Raw genomic sequence first — 15,899 nt, 5'->3', positions numbered from 1 at the left:
AAAAAAATCATTGTAGAAATGACATCTGCATCTGTATGTTCATTGCAGCACTGTTCACGATAGCCAGAATCTGGAAACAACCTAAGTGCCTAGACGACTGGTTACGGAAACTTTGGTACATCTATACAATGTACATCTATACAATATACTATGCAGCTGTTATTAAAGATGAAGTTATGAAATTTGCTTCTAAGTGGATGGCCATGGAGAGAGTATCATGCTAAGTCAAATGAGAAAGAAAGGGACATAGAATGACTGCACTCATTTGTGGAATATAATATAACATAATATGAGACTGACACCCAAGGACAGTAGATTCATGGGCCAGGAATATTGCTCCATAGTTGGAAGCCTGTCTCATGACGCTGGGGGAGAAGACAACTGGAATAGAGAAGGAATCCCTAAGCCAAGGATGATCAGAATGGAAGATGTGTGCTGAAAGTAGATAAAGGAACAAACATGATGGCCTCTCATTATCTGTATTGCAAACCAAAATGCCCCAAAGTAGAGAGAGAGTATGGGAGAAATCGTCTGCCATAGAGGCAGGGAGAGGATTAGAAAGGGGGGGTATAGTGGGGACTTTGATGGTGGAGAATGGCACCGGTGGAGGGATGGTGTTCGATCCTTGTCTATGACTGCAACTCAAACATGAAAGTTTTATATAACTGTATCTTCGGTGATTCGATAAAGAAAAGAAGGTGTATGTCCAGGGGCCACTACTTTCTGAAAAGGGGAGCAGCAAGCCAAATTATGTTTGACAACCTACAATATACATTTCACATTACAAAGAATTGTCAAGTCTCATAAAGATCAAATTTTTCAAGTAGATTTCCATAGCTTTTAACATTATATAATTATTTTTTTGAAACTGTATCTTAGAAATAGCACTTTTGTATCCTTAATGATCAAATAACAGAGCAGTTGAGCAGTGTTTCTCATATTCCGTTCCCCTTTATGGCCTCCCTCAAGACATGTTTTCAGACTTTTATGAATTTCCCTATAAAATTTCAGCAAGACAAAATCATATTACTTATCTCTTTTATACTGTGACACATTGAAGCCCTACAAACCACTGTAATTTCTAATATGCTTTTGGTCCTCCAGAATCAGTTTCTCCTCTGTTAGAAGCAATATTGTCCTACTAAGGAGGCAGCAGATTAAATAAACAAGAACTGTGGGCCAAATTGATACTACAGAGGGTAGGGCGCTTGCCTTGCATGGGGGCCAACTCTGGTTTGATCACCAGCATCCCATAAAGTCCCCCAAGCATCACCTGGAGTAGTTCCTGAGTCCAGAGCCTGGAGCAACTCCTGAGCACTGCCAGGTGTGGCCAATAAAAGCAAAACAAGAATTCTAAGTTCAGATTTCCTACAACAATGATACTAGTGGTTCTGGAAATCCCTTATTCTTTCAAAAGGACACAAATACTAGAGGTTCTCAACCCAAAATTACACTATTTGAATCTCTTTATTCTATGCAGCAAATCTCAAATTTTCCCAATCTAAAGGGACTAGTTAATGACCTTATACACACAAACACTTAAAAATTCAACTTACTTATAAATGAGCGAAAGAGCTCTTATTTCCAGCTGACCAGCACTTTCCTAAACATAAATAATGTTAAGGGTTTTTTATTTAAAGAACTGTTATTTACAAAGTTGTTGATAGTTGAGTCTTAGGCATTAACACAATCCCACCACCAGTGTCAACTTCCCTCCACCAGTGTTCCCATATTCCCTCTCCACCCCCCTGTCAACTTGACAGGCATATTATAATACCCAACATCCACTCTTGATAATAACCCTCCATAATATAAGCTTTTTGTAAAAATATTCTGTAGGTAAGAGGAAGGTTTTACAAGTTCAACAACTGCTTTTTCAGATGCTTATTACTATTTCAGATGAAGAATTTGTGGAACATTCTATGAGACCTGGGATAGTGTGATACTTATTCTGAAAATAAAGGGCCTAATAAAGATCTTCTTAGTCATTAAATAAAAAGGTCATAATATATAGGAGATTTAAATAGCATGTTCAAAATGGAATTTCAGTAAGAATAAAAAGTAAGCATTATTTAGTAAATGTGTTTTAAGTTTATAACTATGAAGTTAACAATACAAATAAATTAATTTTAATACATGAATAGGGCTCAATCCCACATAAAAGGATAGTTATTAAATAATATAAAAAATATAAATAAAAGGGAGCTGGAGTAATAGCACAGCAGGTAGGGCATTTGCTTTGCATGCGACCGACCCGGGTTCGATTCCCAGCATCCCATATGGTGCCCTGAGCACTGCCAGCATTGGTTCCTGAGTGCAGAGCCAGGAGTAACCCCTGTGCATCGCTGGATGTGACCCGAAAAAGCAAAAGCAAAATAAATAAATAAATAATATAAAAAATAATGTAACAACTCCCAGTTACAGACACTACTGCCCTCCTCCCCATTAAAGCAAATGGTCTAGGCTTGAGTAGTTCACAGTTTATATTCTTTTACTAGTTGTTGGGTAAGACTGCTTTTTTTTTTGCTTTTTGGGTAACGATTGGCAATGTATGGGAGTTACTCCTGGCTCTGCACTCAGGAATTACTCCTGGGGAGGCTCAGGGGACCATATAAGACGCTGGGAATTGAATCCGGGTCGGCCGTGTGCAGGGCAAACGTCCTACCTGCTATGCTATCACTCCAGCCCCTAAGATAATTCTTAGTATTCCACAATAGATTGATTACAAGTCTTTAGAATTTTTCAAGGTTTGAGTCAACACAGCTGGCTACTTATGAAAATATATAAAGTCTAGCTAAAGCAAAACGGCTTAAAGAATACTTATGCTACTTGCAATAGTAACACCCTTTTATCTTACCTTGGGATCTCCCAACCGTTCCAGGTATTTCTCGAAAGATCCCTCTACATACTTAAAAATAAAACAAACTTATTTTAAACAGATAGTTCTACTAAAATACTATTATACTGTGCAATATATCTACCAATGAGTTTTTCTGTTCGGCTCAACAATGGTATTAAATTACTTCACACAGAACTTTAAGATTTGCACGTACACAAGTTGTAGAGAAAAGCTACATTATAAAGTACCTTAGGAAACTTTTTATCCACAGTAGATATTTCATCACAAAATGACTGACTTTCTTCTGAATTGCCAGCTTGAGAATTCTCATAACTTCAGCCCAATAATTATCAGGATTTAATATTTTGAGACCAAAATTTATAAAGTGCAACTGAGGAACTTTAAATAGAATTTCATTCATTTCAAAACTCCCAGGACATAAGCAAACTTTTTGGGGTGATAAAAATATTCAGTTTCCTGATCATAATGGCAATTCTATAATTATATCATTGCTGGACAAAACTAAAAACAATAAACTTAAAATGGTGAATTTTAATGTATGTAAAGTATATGTACTTCAATAAAAATAAAATTAAATGCAAGGAATATATCTAATTTCATGTGAATTTTCACAAAAGCCCACTTTTTAATTTTTCTCAATCACTTCTTTCAACAGCTTGAGTTATGACTGACACAAAGCACATATTTATATAGAACCAATTTTTGACATGAATGCACCTATGACACTATTCTGACGGCTGTGATACTGAATATACCCACAACTCTCGTGTATTTCCTTATGCCCCTTTATAGTTGCACAAATATTTGTTACTACAGGGGAATCAAGTTTCTAATGTTCATCTAAAGCAAATCATATAGAATGATTTGATTTAGGGGTGGGCTAGTTTCCTTCATTAAGAATAATTATTATTTGATTATATGATTCATTTACAAAGTTTTACACACATCTTTGTTCCTTAAAATGTAGCCCAAGAACAGCAAAAACCACCTGGGAGTTTATACAGGAATCCTGGACCCAACTCAAACCTGACTCAGGATCTTAAACAATCTCCAGGTGATCTATATACTGGAAAATACTTGAGATGCAATATGCCTTTAAACCATATTGTATTTGAAGTAAATGAAATTGCGTCATACTCCTTTCCCCAGGTGTTATATTAGCTTCAAGTTAATAAGCCTTAAAGTCAAGAAGCTAGAAGCTGTCAGTTTCAGATAATCACTGAAACCTGTTGAGAAAATTAAGATTAAACCTCAAACATCAGCCAAATACTCATAACACAATTAGAAGAAAACAAAATGGTACTGGAATGGATAGCAGAGGGGAAAAATTTAAAAAAAATACTAATGGGCACACTTAAAATCAGACCCCGATTAAACCTTATTTCATTAAAAAATATTTTAAATACTTTAAGGTATAAATTTTTTGCTAAAAATTGGTTTGAAGTCAATAATTAGTGGCAAGGCTTTGATTACCATATGTTGCCATATAAAATAAGACGCTTGGAAATTTTATATAATTTTTTAAGTTGGTTAGCTAAATATCACTGTTCACGGAATTTAGAAGAATACAAAAGGGGCTCCAATTTGTGCATACTGAACATACATAGTATTGACAAAGTCACACCTTTCACAAATTGTGATTAATTGTTCAAGAAAACAGTGGCATGGGTAAGTTTAAAATCAGCAGTCAAAACTTCTGGGATTTGTATTTTATCACGGAAAGTATGAGAAGAAAACTGTTTTGTTAATTTTCCTAGTACAGAACAAACCAGTTCAAGGAGCGGGTCTAGAAGCATACTAGCAAGATAAAGAAATGAAAAATACAGATTTGAGAGGAAAAAGCACAGTAAAATGTAGGCCTCAAAATTAATTCCCCACCTAATACTTAATCTACCGGTAACTACTGAGTATGTAGTTTACTTACAGATTCAAAATCTTTTTGATTTTCCCTCATATATGAGACACAAGCCTTTCTGATTTCCAAATGATGGACCTGGCTGAGAAACAACTAAAACAAGAAACAGCAACACATTCACATTCAGTAGTCATTTGAAAGAGCAGCTACTGGACACTTAATGTTCCCTCATGTAGAACATATGTAGAAATTGAGAAATTAAGCCCCAACATTAATACGATTTGTTTTCATCATCTTGAAATGGGAAGAGAACTCTATCATGCCTCAACTATTTCTAATCCTTAGAGAAAGCAGTAGCTCCTTATAATCTATATATAAAAGTTATTAAGTCATTATCTGATCTCTCACATTCCAAAGTGGCATTTAGGAAAAGAGAAGATAATGAAGATATGATGCTATCTTAGAACTGGTATTTTGAATTCATTTCCAAATATTTTCACCAGGTAAGAAAACAGTAATTTTGTTGTTGTTCTGAACGGGCTAGATATATTCAACTTATAGTTCCATGCCACAACTCAAACTGAAAATTATCATAGGAAAATACATTTGTTTACATTTTACCTGCTCAGAAATAGCCCGGAAAAGACAAGAGGCATCCTTGGCAGTCAGCTTTCGAAACAGCCCTAAGCGTCCCAAATATTCATCCATTGATGCCTCACTCAGAGACTTCTGGCCGCAGTATTTTTTCCAGCCTTTATGCATTGTGCACACAGGAGTAGAAATGGGAAGGGAGAGAAAGGCACACAAGTGTAGTAATAAGAACAGAAACAAGAGGGTACAGGTAGGAATGGGTAGCAGTGACAAGGGCTTGCTTATGAAGATATCCGGAGAACAGCCCAAAGCCTAGGCAGGAGAAGGCAGTCGGCAGTCAGCGCAGCGCAATCTTGGCACACGTCTCAGGAACAGAAGCAAGGGGCTATCCTGGCCAGGTCAAGTCGGAGTCCTGCAAAAATAAGAGGAAGAGCCGATACTCCTAGGAATAGAGAATTGACCTAAAAAAAGAGATATGAGGGAGAGGTGAATTTACAGAGCTACCTCTTTAGAGAAAGGCAGGATTAACCCAATCAGCCTAAGGTTGAGGATAATACAGGCAAATCGGCAGCTGAACTCAGAGCCAACTGCTGCACGAGGCTGCAAAGGGACCGCAATAAGGTTCAGGTGTGTTTGATCCATCTTGCTTTAAAATCTCTGCCTGAATTTTCACCAAATTCCCAGCTCCTTTCATAAATAATTTCATGAAAATGGAAGAGGGGATTGTGAATCTAATTTCAGGGTAAGTGTTTGCATGACAAGTCTCTTAAGAGGGCTGGGTAGACAGATCAAAGGGCTGGAACACAAGTGTGGCAAGCAGAGGGCCTGGGTTAGATACCTGGCACCACATTTTCCCCTCAGCATTGCTGGGCAGGAGGGGAAAATGAGCACTGAACTTGTCTGGCCCACACAGAGTATGGCTGGAAGTAATCCAAGAGTTCCCTGAACACTGCATGGGTGGCTCCCCCTCGGGAAAGGAAGTACAAAAAACATCCCTCAACTGGGAAACAAAATTAAAAACCTGGAAAGAATATCCCTTGATTTGGGGCTGGAGAGATAGCACAGCAGGTAGGGTGTTTGCCTTGCACGCAACCGACCCGGGTTCAAATCCCAGCATCCCATATGGTCCCCTGAGCACGGCCAGGGGTAATTCCTGAGTGCAGAGCCAGGAGTAACCCCTGTGCATCGCCAGGTATGACCCAAAGAATATCCCTTGATTCTGTATCTGTAGGAACTGAGATCACAATTCAAAGTACTAAGCCTGTTAACTGGTATTTCAGGTATGGGATTTTAAGTACTCTTTTTATTTTGTTCTCCAAGATAGACAGTCCTCTGTTAGAATCACAAAACTAAATCCATTAGTTTTGGATTTAGTAAGCTAAATCCAAAGCTATGGTAAGAAACACTAATATAATTTTTTACTAATTTCTTCAAACTACTGTGTATTACTTAGCACTGTAACACTGTCATCGCATTTTTCATCGATTTGCTTGAGTGGGCACCAGTAATTTCTCCATTATGAGACTTGTTGTTACTGTTTTTGGCATACTGAATACGCCACGGGTAGCTTGCTAGGATCTACCGTGCGGGCGAGACACTCTCGGTAGCTTGCTGGGCTCTAAGAGGGATAGAAGAATCAAACCCGGGTCAGCCGCATGCAAGGCAAACACCTTACCTACTGTGCTATGGCTCCAGTCCATTGTGTATCATTACATTAACAAAAGAGAATAGTGTTTCTTAAAAACTGAAACTGAAATTTCAAACTGAAGCAGCATGAGAGTCCTACCATGCCAACACACTTTCTAATACATTACATTTTATACTCTGTGGCACAGCATTAGAGGTATATAGAAAGTTTTAATATATCTTCACAGCACTTTGCCAGAAAACTACTTATGATTCTAACAAAACCAAAGCAAGAAAACATGACACTGTTCTGTAAGGCTCAAAGACTCGTTTCCTATTACTTCACTATCCAATGTTTCATTGTTGCTTAAATGGAAGAATCCAATTTCTCTCTTTAAGTGTTAAAGAGATCAAAACCTGGCTTTGGAAAGGTGCAAAATTAAGCTCTTTTGAGAAATGCTTTTGTTGTATTTATGAATCCAGTACTAGTCATAATCGTGACTATTACTAAAAGTATCAATAATATCAATTTTATAACTTAGAAAACTAAAATGTGAAAGACAAAAAACCTGTATTTTTCCTTTATTTTCTTCTTTTTCATTTTGGGTTTGTTTTTGTTTCTGGATAAGCACATCCAGAGGTGCTCAGGGATTACTACTAGCTCTGCTCTTAGGAATCACTACATAGGCCAGGCTAAGAGGACTATATGGGGTGCCAGGGATCGAACCAGCATCAAGGATGTGCAATGCAAACACTCACCCGCTATACAATCTCTCCAACACAAAAACATATCTTTTATTTCTTTAGCATGCCAATTTGAAGTTACCCTAAACAGTTTTGTTGTTTTGGCAATATATCCAGCTAGGGCTTACTCGTAACTGCCTCAGGAATTATTCCTGGCAGGCACAGAGGAACATATGGAATGCTAGGGATCTATCTAGCACAGGTTGGCTGCATGCAAGACAGTATCTCCAGACCCTTAACTAGCTTTTTAAAGAAAAATAATACTGAGAAAATTATTTCTTTTGCAAAAGTACTAAAACAAAATTTAAGACAAGGCAATATCATGATTCTTTTAGGTCACAAAATCACTAAGAAAAATTCAGAGTTAGAATGAAAAAATTAATTCATTTTTGGGAACCCATTACAGTTAAGAGAAAAATACAAATTCTTCATATTTATAGTTATATACATGTTAAAAATAAAATACATAAAACAATAGCAATCTATATTATTTCATTTTGGGGAAAAGAACAGAGAAGGGAAAATGGTGGAGAGAAGAGCAGGAAATATTAAAAATTCGAAGATGAAAAGGAAACACACACAGGAAGTCCACAGGAAAAAAACAACATTAAAACAATAAACAGATTCTTGACAAATGTGCAATAGCTGTTCAATTTTTCAGAGACAGAGACAGCACTTTAATCAAATGGTACTGGTACAACTGATATCCGTCTGCAAAAAACATTTTCTATATTTCACGTCTTGTACAATATTTATGGATCAAATGCCTAAATATAGAATAGAACCTTAAAATTTTTTTTTATGAAACAACTTGAGATAGAATTACAGACTTACACATTTTCGTGATTACATTTCAGTCATACAATAGTCAAGTAACCATCCCTCAACCAGTGCCCATTCCCCACTACCAATGTTCCCAGTATCCCTCCCACTACCCCCACTCTACCCCCCAACCCCTGCTCTCTGTGGCAGGCACATTCCCTTTTACTCTCTCTCCTTTTGGGTGTTATGGTTTGCAATTCAGGTAATATGTGGCCATATAAAAACAAAATCTTTGGGACTTTTGAATTAGGCAGTGTTCTTATATGTAATAAAAATTTATTAAGATAACTTTACTAAAATTTAAAACATTTTCTTTGTTAATAATACTATTATATATTATGATACAAGCCAGACTGAGGTGAATTTCCATCATATACCTAACTAAAAGACTTTGTACTCAAATTACACCTCAAACATTCAAGTTAAAAGTTATTATATCACTGGGGCCGGAGCAATAGCACAGCGGGTAGGGCGTTTGCCTTGCACGGGGCCGACCCGGGTTCAATCCCCGGCATCCCATATGGTCCCCCAAGCACCGCCAGGAGTAATTCCTGAGTGCAAAGCCAGGAGTAACCCCTGAGCATCGCTGGGTGTGACCCAAAAAGCAAAAAAAAAAATGTCACTGTATCACTGTCATCCCGTTGCTCATGGATTTGATGGAGCAGGCACCAGTAACATCTCCATGTGAGACTTACTGTTATTGTTTTTGGCATACTGAATACGCCAGGGGTAGCTTGCCAGGCTCTGCCGTGTGGGCTAGATACTCTTGGTAGCTTGCCGGGCTCTCCGAGAGGGATGGAGGAATCAAACCCAGGTCAGCTGTGTGGAAGGCAAATGCCCTACCCTCCAGACAGACACACACACACACACACACACACGTGTGGCTGGAGCCAAATATATATACATATACATATTTATTTATATGTGTATGCGATTACAGAACTGAGAATGCCAAGTCAGAGGGGAATGGGCAAGACAGAGTTGGGAGCTGGATATATGGGTCAGTGAACTGAATGGAACATAATGATACTGGTGAAGTGTCTTGGGCATTTTGATGGGGATAAGGTGAGGTAACTGTGTACATCAAAACAGTAACATTAACATTATTATGAACAGATTACTCACATTATAATAATTACTTCTTTAAAATGGGTTTGCCAGCTGTTAGAAAAAAGGTCATGAATTTTTTATTTAAGTGGATCGGCATGAAAAGTTTCATGCTGAGTGAAATGAGTCAGAAAGAGAGAGACAGACATAGAAAGATTGCACTCATCTATGGCATATAGAATAACAGAGTGGGAGACTAACACCCAAGAATTGTAGAAACAAGTACCAGGAGGTTGACTCCATGGCTTGGAGGCTGCCCTCACATTCTGGGGAAAGGGCAACTCAGAGAAGGGATCACCAACTATAATGTAGTCGAAGGACATGCGGGAGAAGGGAGTTGCGGGCTGAATGAGGGCTACAGACTGAGCACAGTGGCCACTCAACACCTTTACTGCAAACCACAACAGCTAATTAGAGGGAGAGAACAGAAGGGAATGCCCTGCCACAGTGACAGGGTGGGGTGGGGGGAGATGGGATCGGGGAGGATGGGAGGGATGCTGGGTTTACTGGTGGTGGAGAATGGGCACTGGTGAAGGGATGGGTTCCCGAACTTTGTATGAGGGAAGCATAAGCACAAATGTGTATAAATCCGTAACTGTACCCTCATGGTGATTCATTAATTAAAAATAAATTTATTACAAAATAAATAAATAAATAAAATGGGTTTGCCAGTTGGGATGTGAGATGCATGCCGAAAGTAGATAATGGACCATACATGATGACTTCTCAGTGTCTGTGTTACAAGCTATAATGCCCAAAAGTAGAGAGAGAGTATGGGGAACATTGTCTGCCTTAGAGGCAGGGGGAGGGTGGGAAAGGAGGGGTATACCTGGGATATTGGTGGTGGGGAATGTGCACTGGTGGAGGAATGGGTGTTTGATCTTTGTGAGGTTGAAATGAAAGCTTGTAACTATCTCACGGTGATTCAGTAAAATTTTAACATTAAAAAAATTACAAAAAAATAAATAAAATGGCTTTGCCAAGGATCTAACCTATGCGGAGTTATTAGAGGGTGCCTTGAGGCCTCGGTGGAATAACAATGAATGACATTGGCGGCAAGTATACGGAACAATAGCTAAAATGTTCTTATTAATGTTATAAATCATGGCATCCAAAGAGATGCTGAGAAAAAATAAAAGTCAAAACTTAAATCTTATGTGTTATATATACATACATACACACATATATGTGTATGTATATTTATACGTGTATATATGTATGTATCTATCTACACCTCTGATCAAAACTGAGAGAAAACTTTTCCATTATTTTGACATTATTTATACTACAAAATTAATATGTAGAAAGAGCGACAGAAAATTATGAAATTACTTTAAATGTCAACTTCAGTTTGTGGTCTAGGATCCACCAATTTATTTTGTGCATCTGGTATGGGTGACTTAAACATACCAACTAGAAATAAAATAAGCAAATATAAATCCAAGTTATAAAGGAGCTGGGAAGATAGCTCAAAGGGCTGCAGCACATGTTTGGCAAGCACGGGAAGCTGGATTCAATTCCTAGCATTATACAGCCTCTCAAGCACCACCAGACTAGCACTGTTGAACCCAGGAACAACTGGGAGGGTTCCCTTCCAAAATACTCCAAAACAAAATTGAGATAAAAATAAACAGTTCCCAACATAGTTCGCCAAAGTTATAGCAATGGCTAATAACTACATAAAATGATACTGGACAGCATTATCAGGAAATGCAAATTAAAACCACAATAAGGCATGACTTCCTATAATGGCTATGTACATGATTGTATTTATATGACATACTAGAAAAGGTAAACAACAGGGAGAAAGACAAATAAGCCAGTACAAGTTAGGATTGCAGGGAAACACTGGAATAGAGTCACAAAAGAATAACTGAATTGTTCTATATCATGATTGTGATGGTCACTGTCACTGTTATCCCATTGCTCATCGATTTGCTAGAGCAGGCACCAGTAATGTCTCCATTGTGAGACTTGTTACTGTTTTTGGCATGTCAAATACACCACGGGTAGCTTGCCAGACTCTGCCGAGTGGGCTAGATACACTTGGTAGCTTGCCGGGCTCTCCAAGAGGGGGCAGAGGAATCGAACCCGCGTCGGCCGCGGGCAAGGCAAATGTCCTACACACTGTGCTATCACTCCAGCCCACAATTTTGATGATAGTAATGAGATTATATATTTGTTATATATATTGTTGTGTTCTGAAGAACACAACAATAAGATACATGAAAAAAATGCTCGACACCACTAATCATCAGGGAGATGCAAATAAAAACAATGAGATATCATCTCACACCACAGAGAATGGCACACACAAAAAGAAAAAAAAAAGCAGGACTGGAGTGATAGTACAGCAGGTAGGGCATTTGCCTTGCACGAGGCCAACCTGGGTTTGATTCCCAGCACCCCATATGGTCCCCCGAGCACCACCAGGAGCAATTCCTACGTGCATGAGCCAGTAGTAACCTCTGTGCATCGCTAGGTGTGACCCCCCCCCGAAAAAAATAATTTAAAAAATAAAATCAGAATGGGGTCCCTTGTTTAAAAATAAAAAGAACGAGAGCAACCAGTGCTCGATACGGAAAGGGACTTTCATTCATTGTTGGTGGGAATGCCAACTGGTCCAAGCTTTTTGGAAAACAACATGGATATTCCTTAAAAAACTAGAAACTGAACTTCCATACGACCCAGCAATACCACTTCTTGGAATATATCCCAGAGGCCGAAAAAAACACACAGCAGAAATGCCATCAGCACCTCTATGTTCATCGTAGCTCTATTCACAAAAGCCAGAATCTCAAAACAAACCAAGTGCCCGAGAACAGATGACTGGTTAAGGACAATATGGTGCATCTATATAATGGAATACTATGCAGCTGTTAGGAGAAATGAAGTTGTGAAATTTGCTTCTACTTATAAATGGATGGACATGGGGAGTATCATGCTGAGTGAAATGAGTCAGAAGGAAAGGGACAGATATGAGTGACTGCACTCATTTGTGGGACATTAAAAAAATCGTAACATGAGACCAACACCCAAGGACAGTAAAAAACAAGGGCTAGGAGGATTGGTACACAGTTGGAAGCCTAACTCAAATATTGGGGAGAAGGCAGTTGGGATAGAGAAGGGACGACTATTACTAAAAGTGAAAAGTGATAAGAAGTGTATGCTGAAAATAGGTAAAGGAACAAACATAACCTCTTGATATCTCTACTGCAAACCTCAAATGGGGGTACTAGAGGAAAGAGGGAAAGAGGAAGAAGAGGAAAAGGAGAAGGGAGGAGGAGGGGGAGGAGGAGAAGGAAGAAGAGGAGGGGATGAAGAGGAGGTGGAGAAAAGCACTTGCCACATAGACATGCTGGGGTGTGACAGAAGGGAAACTGGCAACACTGGTCATGGGAAATGTGCACCAGTAAAGGGATGGGTGTTGGAATATTTTATGATTGAAATCTGACCATGAACAGCTTTGTTACTGTGTATAAATAAAAGTTCTACTTTCACCAAAGATCATAAAAATATGACGTTAGCTATATTCAAATCTAAAATAAACCAAAAGGAATAGAATTTAAGTTGAAGAGCTCACAGAACAGATATGGAAAAGAAAAAGCATTCAATTAGTTGTTCAGTGCAGGAAAGACAAGATTTAACCAACAGGAGGGCCAGGAAAAAAATAAACACTTCTGCTACTATGTGAAAAAAATTCTAGCACAGCAGGACAGCATTTAATTGAAAGCAGGACAGATTGGAAGGGTCCATGAAATAGGCAGAATATAAAAGCGAAAATGATGATCAGGGGCTGGAGCGATAGCACAGCGGGTATGGTGTTTGACTTGCACGCGGCCGACCCGGGTTCAAATCCCAGCATCCCATATGATCCCCTGAGCACGGCCAGGGGTAATTCCTGAGTGCAGAGCCAGGAGTAACCCCTGTGCATCGCCGGGTGTGACCCAAAAAGCAAAAAAAAAAATGATGATCATAAATGCACATAATGGTAATACTTCTAAAAACAAGTAATAGACAGTGTAATATTTTCAGAGGAAAAGCAGCTCATACACAAAAGATCACACATATGAATTACAACAAACTTTTCAACACAGCTATGAAATAGAAAACGATCACTGTCACTGTCACTGTCACTGTCATCCCATTGCACATCGATTTCCTCGAGTGGGCACCAGTAACAACTCCACTGTTAAGACTTGTTACTGTTTTTTGGCATATCTAATACACCACGGGTGTATTTCGCCGTGCGGGCAAAATACTCTCAGTAGCTTGCCGGGCTCTCCAAGAGGGGCAAGAGGAATCGAACCCGGGTGCACTGCGTGCAAGGCAAATGCCCTACCGCTGTGTTATCGCTCCAGCCTATAGAAAACAATACAATTCAATATTTGAGGAAAAATTACTCTCAACCTTGAATTCTACTGATATGAGAAGAGAATGTATCAGAAGAGAATGTATTTTCAAATGTGAGCGATTAAGTTTACTGTCCTTTCTCAGAAAGTTATTGGAGGATACTGACACCAAATTGAAGAACTTAAATCACACCAATGTTGGGGGAAGGAGGGCTCACCTTAAACAAAAAGTACAACACAAGAAGCAAAATAATTTCTAGGACTAAAGATAGTACATGGTTAAGGTGCATACCGATTCTACACCAATCACTAAAAGATCCCCAAGAATAATTGGGTAAAGCCCTGGAGCCCCAAAGCATGATAAGCTCACTGTAGAGATCATATTCTTGCACCCTCACATTAAACAACCAGCATAATTGGCAGAAAATCACAGAAAATTCGTCCAGGCCTCCTTCAAAGGAACTTCCATAGAAATACATAAATTTCTAAGAAAAAGACAAAGAGAGATCTCAAGACAATTAGTATAACCAGACATATAACCAATTTAGGTATTGTCCAGAGAACTCCAAAACAAATATTTCAGAAGAAATAAAAGTTGTGCATATAGGTGAATCAACATGGAAAGTATCATATTAAGTGAAATGAGTCAGAAAGAGAGGGACTGACATAAAAGATTGCACTCATCTGTGGAATATAAAGTAACAGAATGGGAGACTAACACCCAAGAATAGTAGAGATAAGTACCAGGAGGATTACTCCACAGCTTGAAAGAAGGCCTCACGTGCTGGGGGAAAAAGCAGCTCAGATAAAGGAACCACCAAGCAAAGGGTATTAGGTAGACCTGCTAGATATGGGAGATGCGGGCTGAAAACAGACTATAGCCTGAACACGATGCCTGCTTAATACCTCTATAGCAAACCACAACACCAAGGATAGAGAGAGCAAAAGGGATGCCCTGCCACAGAGGTGGGGTAGGGTGGAGGGGACAGGGTGGGGGTGGTGGGAGGGATGCTGGGACCACTGGTGGTGGAAAATGGGCACTGGTGGAGGGATGGGCACTCTAGCATTGTATGACTGAAACGCAAGCATGATAATTTGTAAGTCTGTAACATTATCTCATGGTGATTCACTAATAAAAAATTTTAAAAAAAGAAATAAAAGTTATGATATAATCTATTTGAACATACTAAGATCAACACTTCTGTAGATAGTTTCTATAGAAAACTGACCAAGTGGGAAAAAAGGTTCTATAAGGAAAAATGCAATCAATGCGCATTTAAGTAAACGGTTCATAGGTGAATTATATTGTACTTTAAAAATGTTGTCAACAATGTAAACATCTCAAAAACACTGATAAAACTGAATTTAAACTTTCAAACTCTGAGAATCAAAGCTCTAAAATAATGTGTTGCATAAGGAGGATTCTGGAGCCAGAAATGGCATCTCAGAATTTGTCTGAAATACTCAAGAGCCATGAGAATCCCTAGCATGGGTCATCTATATTTTAATCAACTTCTGTTTTAGAAGTTTCCACGATTAGTTTTCTCTGAAAGAATTGTCAACAGGTATTCCAAGTACAACAGATAACTCAAAGGACAATAATGTACTTTTAAATGGTTTCTACTGGGGCTGGAGCGATAGTACAGCAGGTAGGGCATTTGCCTTGCATGCGGCCAACCCGGGTTCGATTTCCAGCATCCCAGATGATCCTCTAAGCACTGCCAGGAGTAATTCCTGAGTGCAGAGCCAGGAGTGACCCCTGTGCATCGCCGGATGTCACACAAAATAAATAGTTTCTATTAAAAACAGAATGAAGTCTATAATTGGTTCACTGATTTTGGGAAAATAACTTGTTACTTACCCATTCCTGAGCCTTTGGTCAGATCTTATCTTCGGGACGTAATTCTTCTTTATAATAATTGTGAAAGAATTGGGGAATTAT

At 38.7% G+C, this 15,899-nt stretch overlaps 1 protein-coding gene across 3 annotated transcripts in view; it reads right to left on the bottom strand.

Moving 5' to 3' along the window:
* The window catches only part of LOC129399934 (putative bifunctional UDP-N-acetylglucosamine transferase and deubiquitinase ALG13), a 46,464-nt gene extending 40,429 nt beyond the window's left edge, over positions 1-6,035 (bottom strand). Inside the window, exons 1-5 of one of the 3 annotated variants that reach the window (XM_055121398.1) lie at positions 5,803-6,035; positions 5,337-5,718; positions 4,785-4,868; positions 2,858-2,908; positions 1,557-1,603 (exon numbers count right to left, since the gene is read on the bottom strand). In XM_055121398.1, coding sequence (XP_054977373.1) covers positions 1,557-1,603; positions 2,858-2,908; positions 4,785-4,868; positions 5,337-5,477 — 323 coding nt within the window. In that variant the 5' untranslated portion in view covers positions 5,478-5,718; positions 5,803-6,035. Of the gene's footprint in view, positions 1-1,556; positions 1,604-2,857; positions 2,909-4,784; positions 4,869-5,336 lie in introns of all 3 variants that reach the window. The other 2 variants (XM_055121397.1, XM_055121399.1) reach the window with 2 other exon arrangements.
* Positions 6,036-15,899: the final 9,864 nt, after the last annotated feature.

The sequence above is a fragment of the Sorex araneus genome, chromosome X (genome assembly GCF_027595985.1).
Source record: "Sorex araneus isolate mSorAra2 chromosome X, mSorAra2.pri, whole genome shotgun sequence".
Taxonomy (NCBI): domain Eukaryota; kingdom Metazoa; phylum Chordata; class Mammalia; order Eulipotyphla; family Soricidae; genus Sorex; species Sorex araneus.
This window is presented reverse-complemented; position numbering and strand designations above follow the sequence as displayed.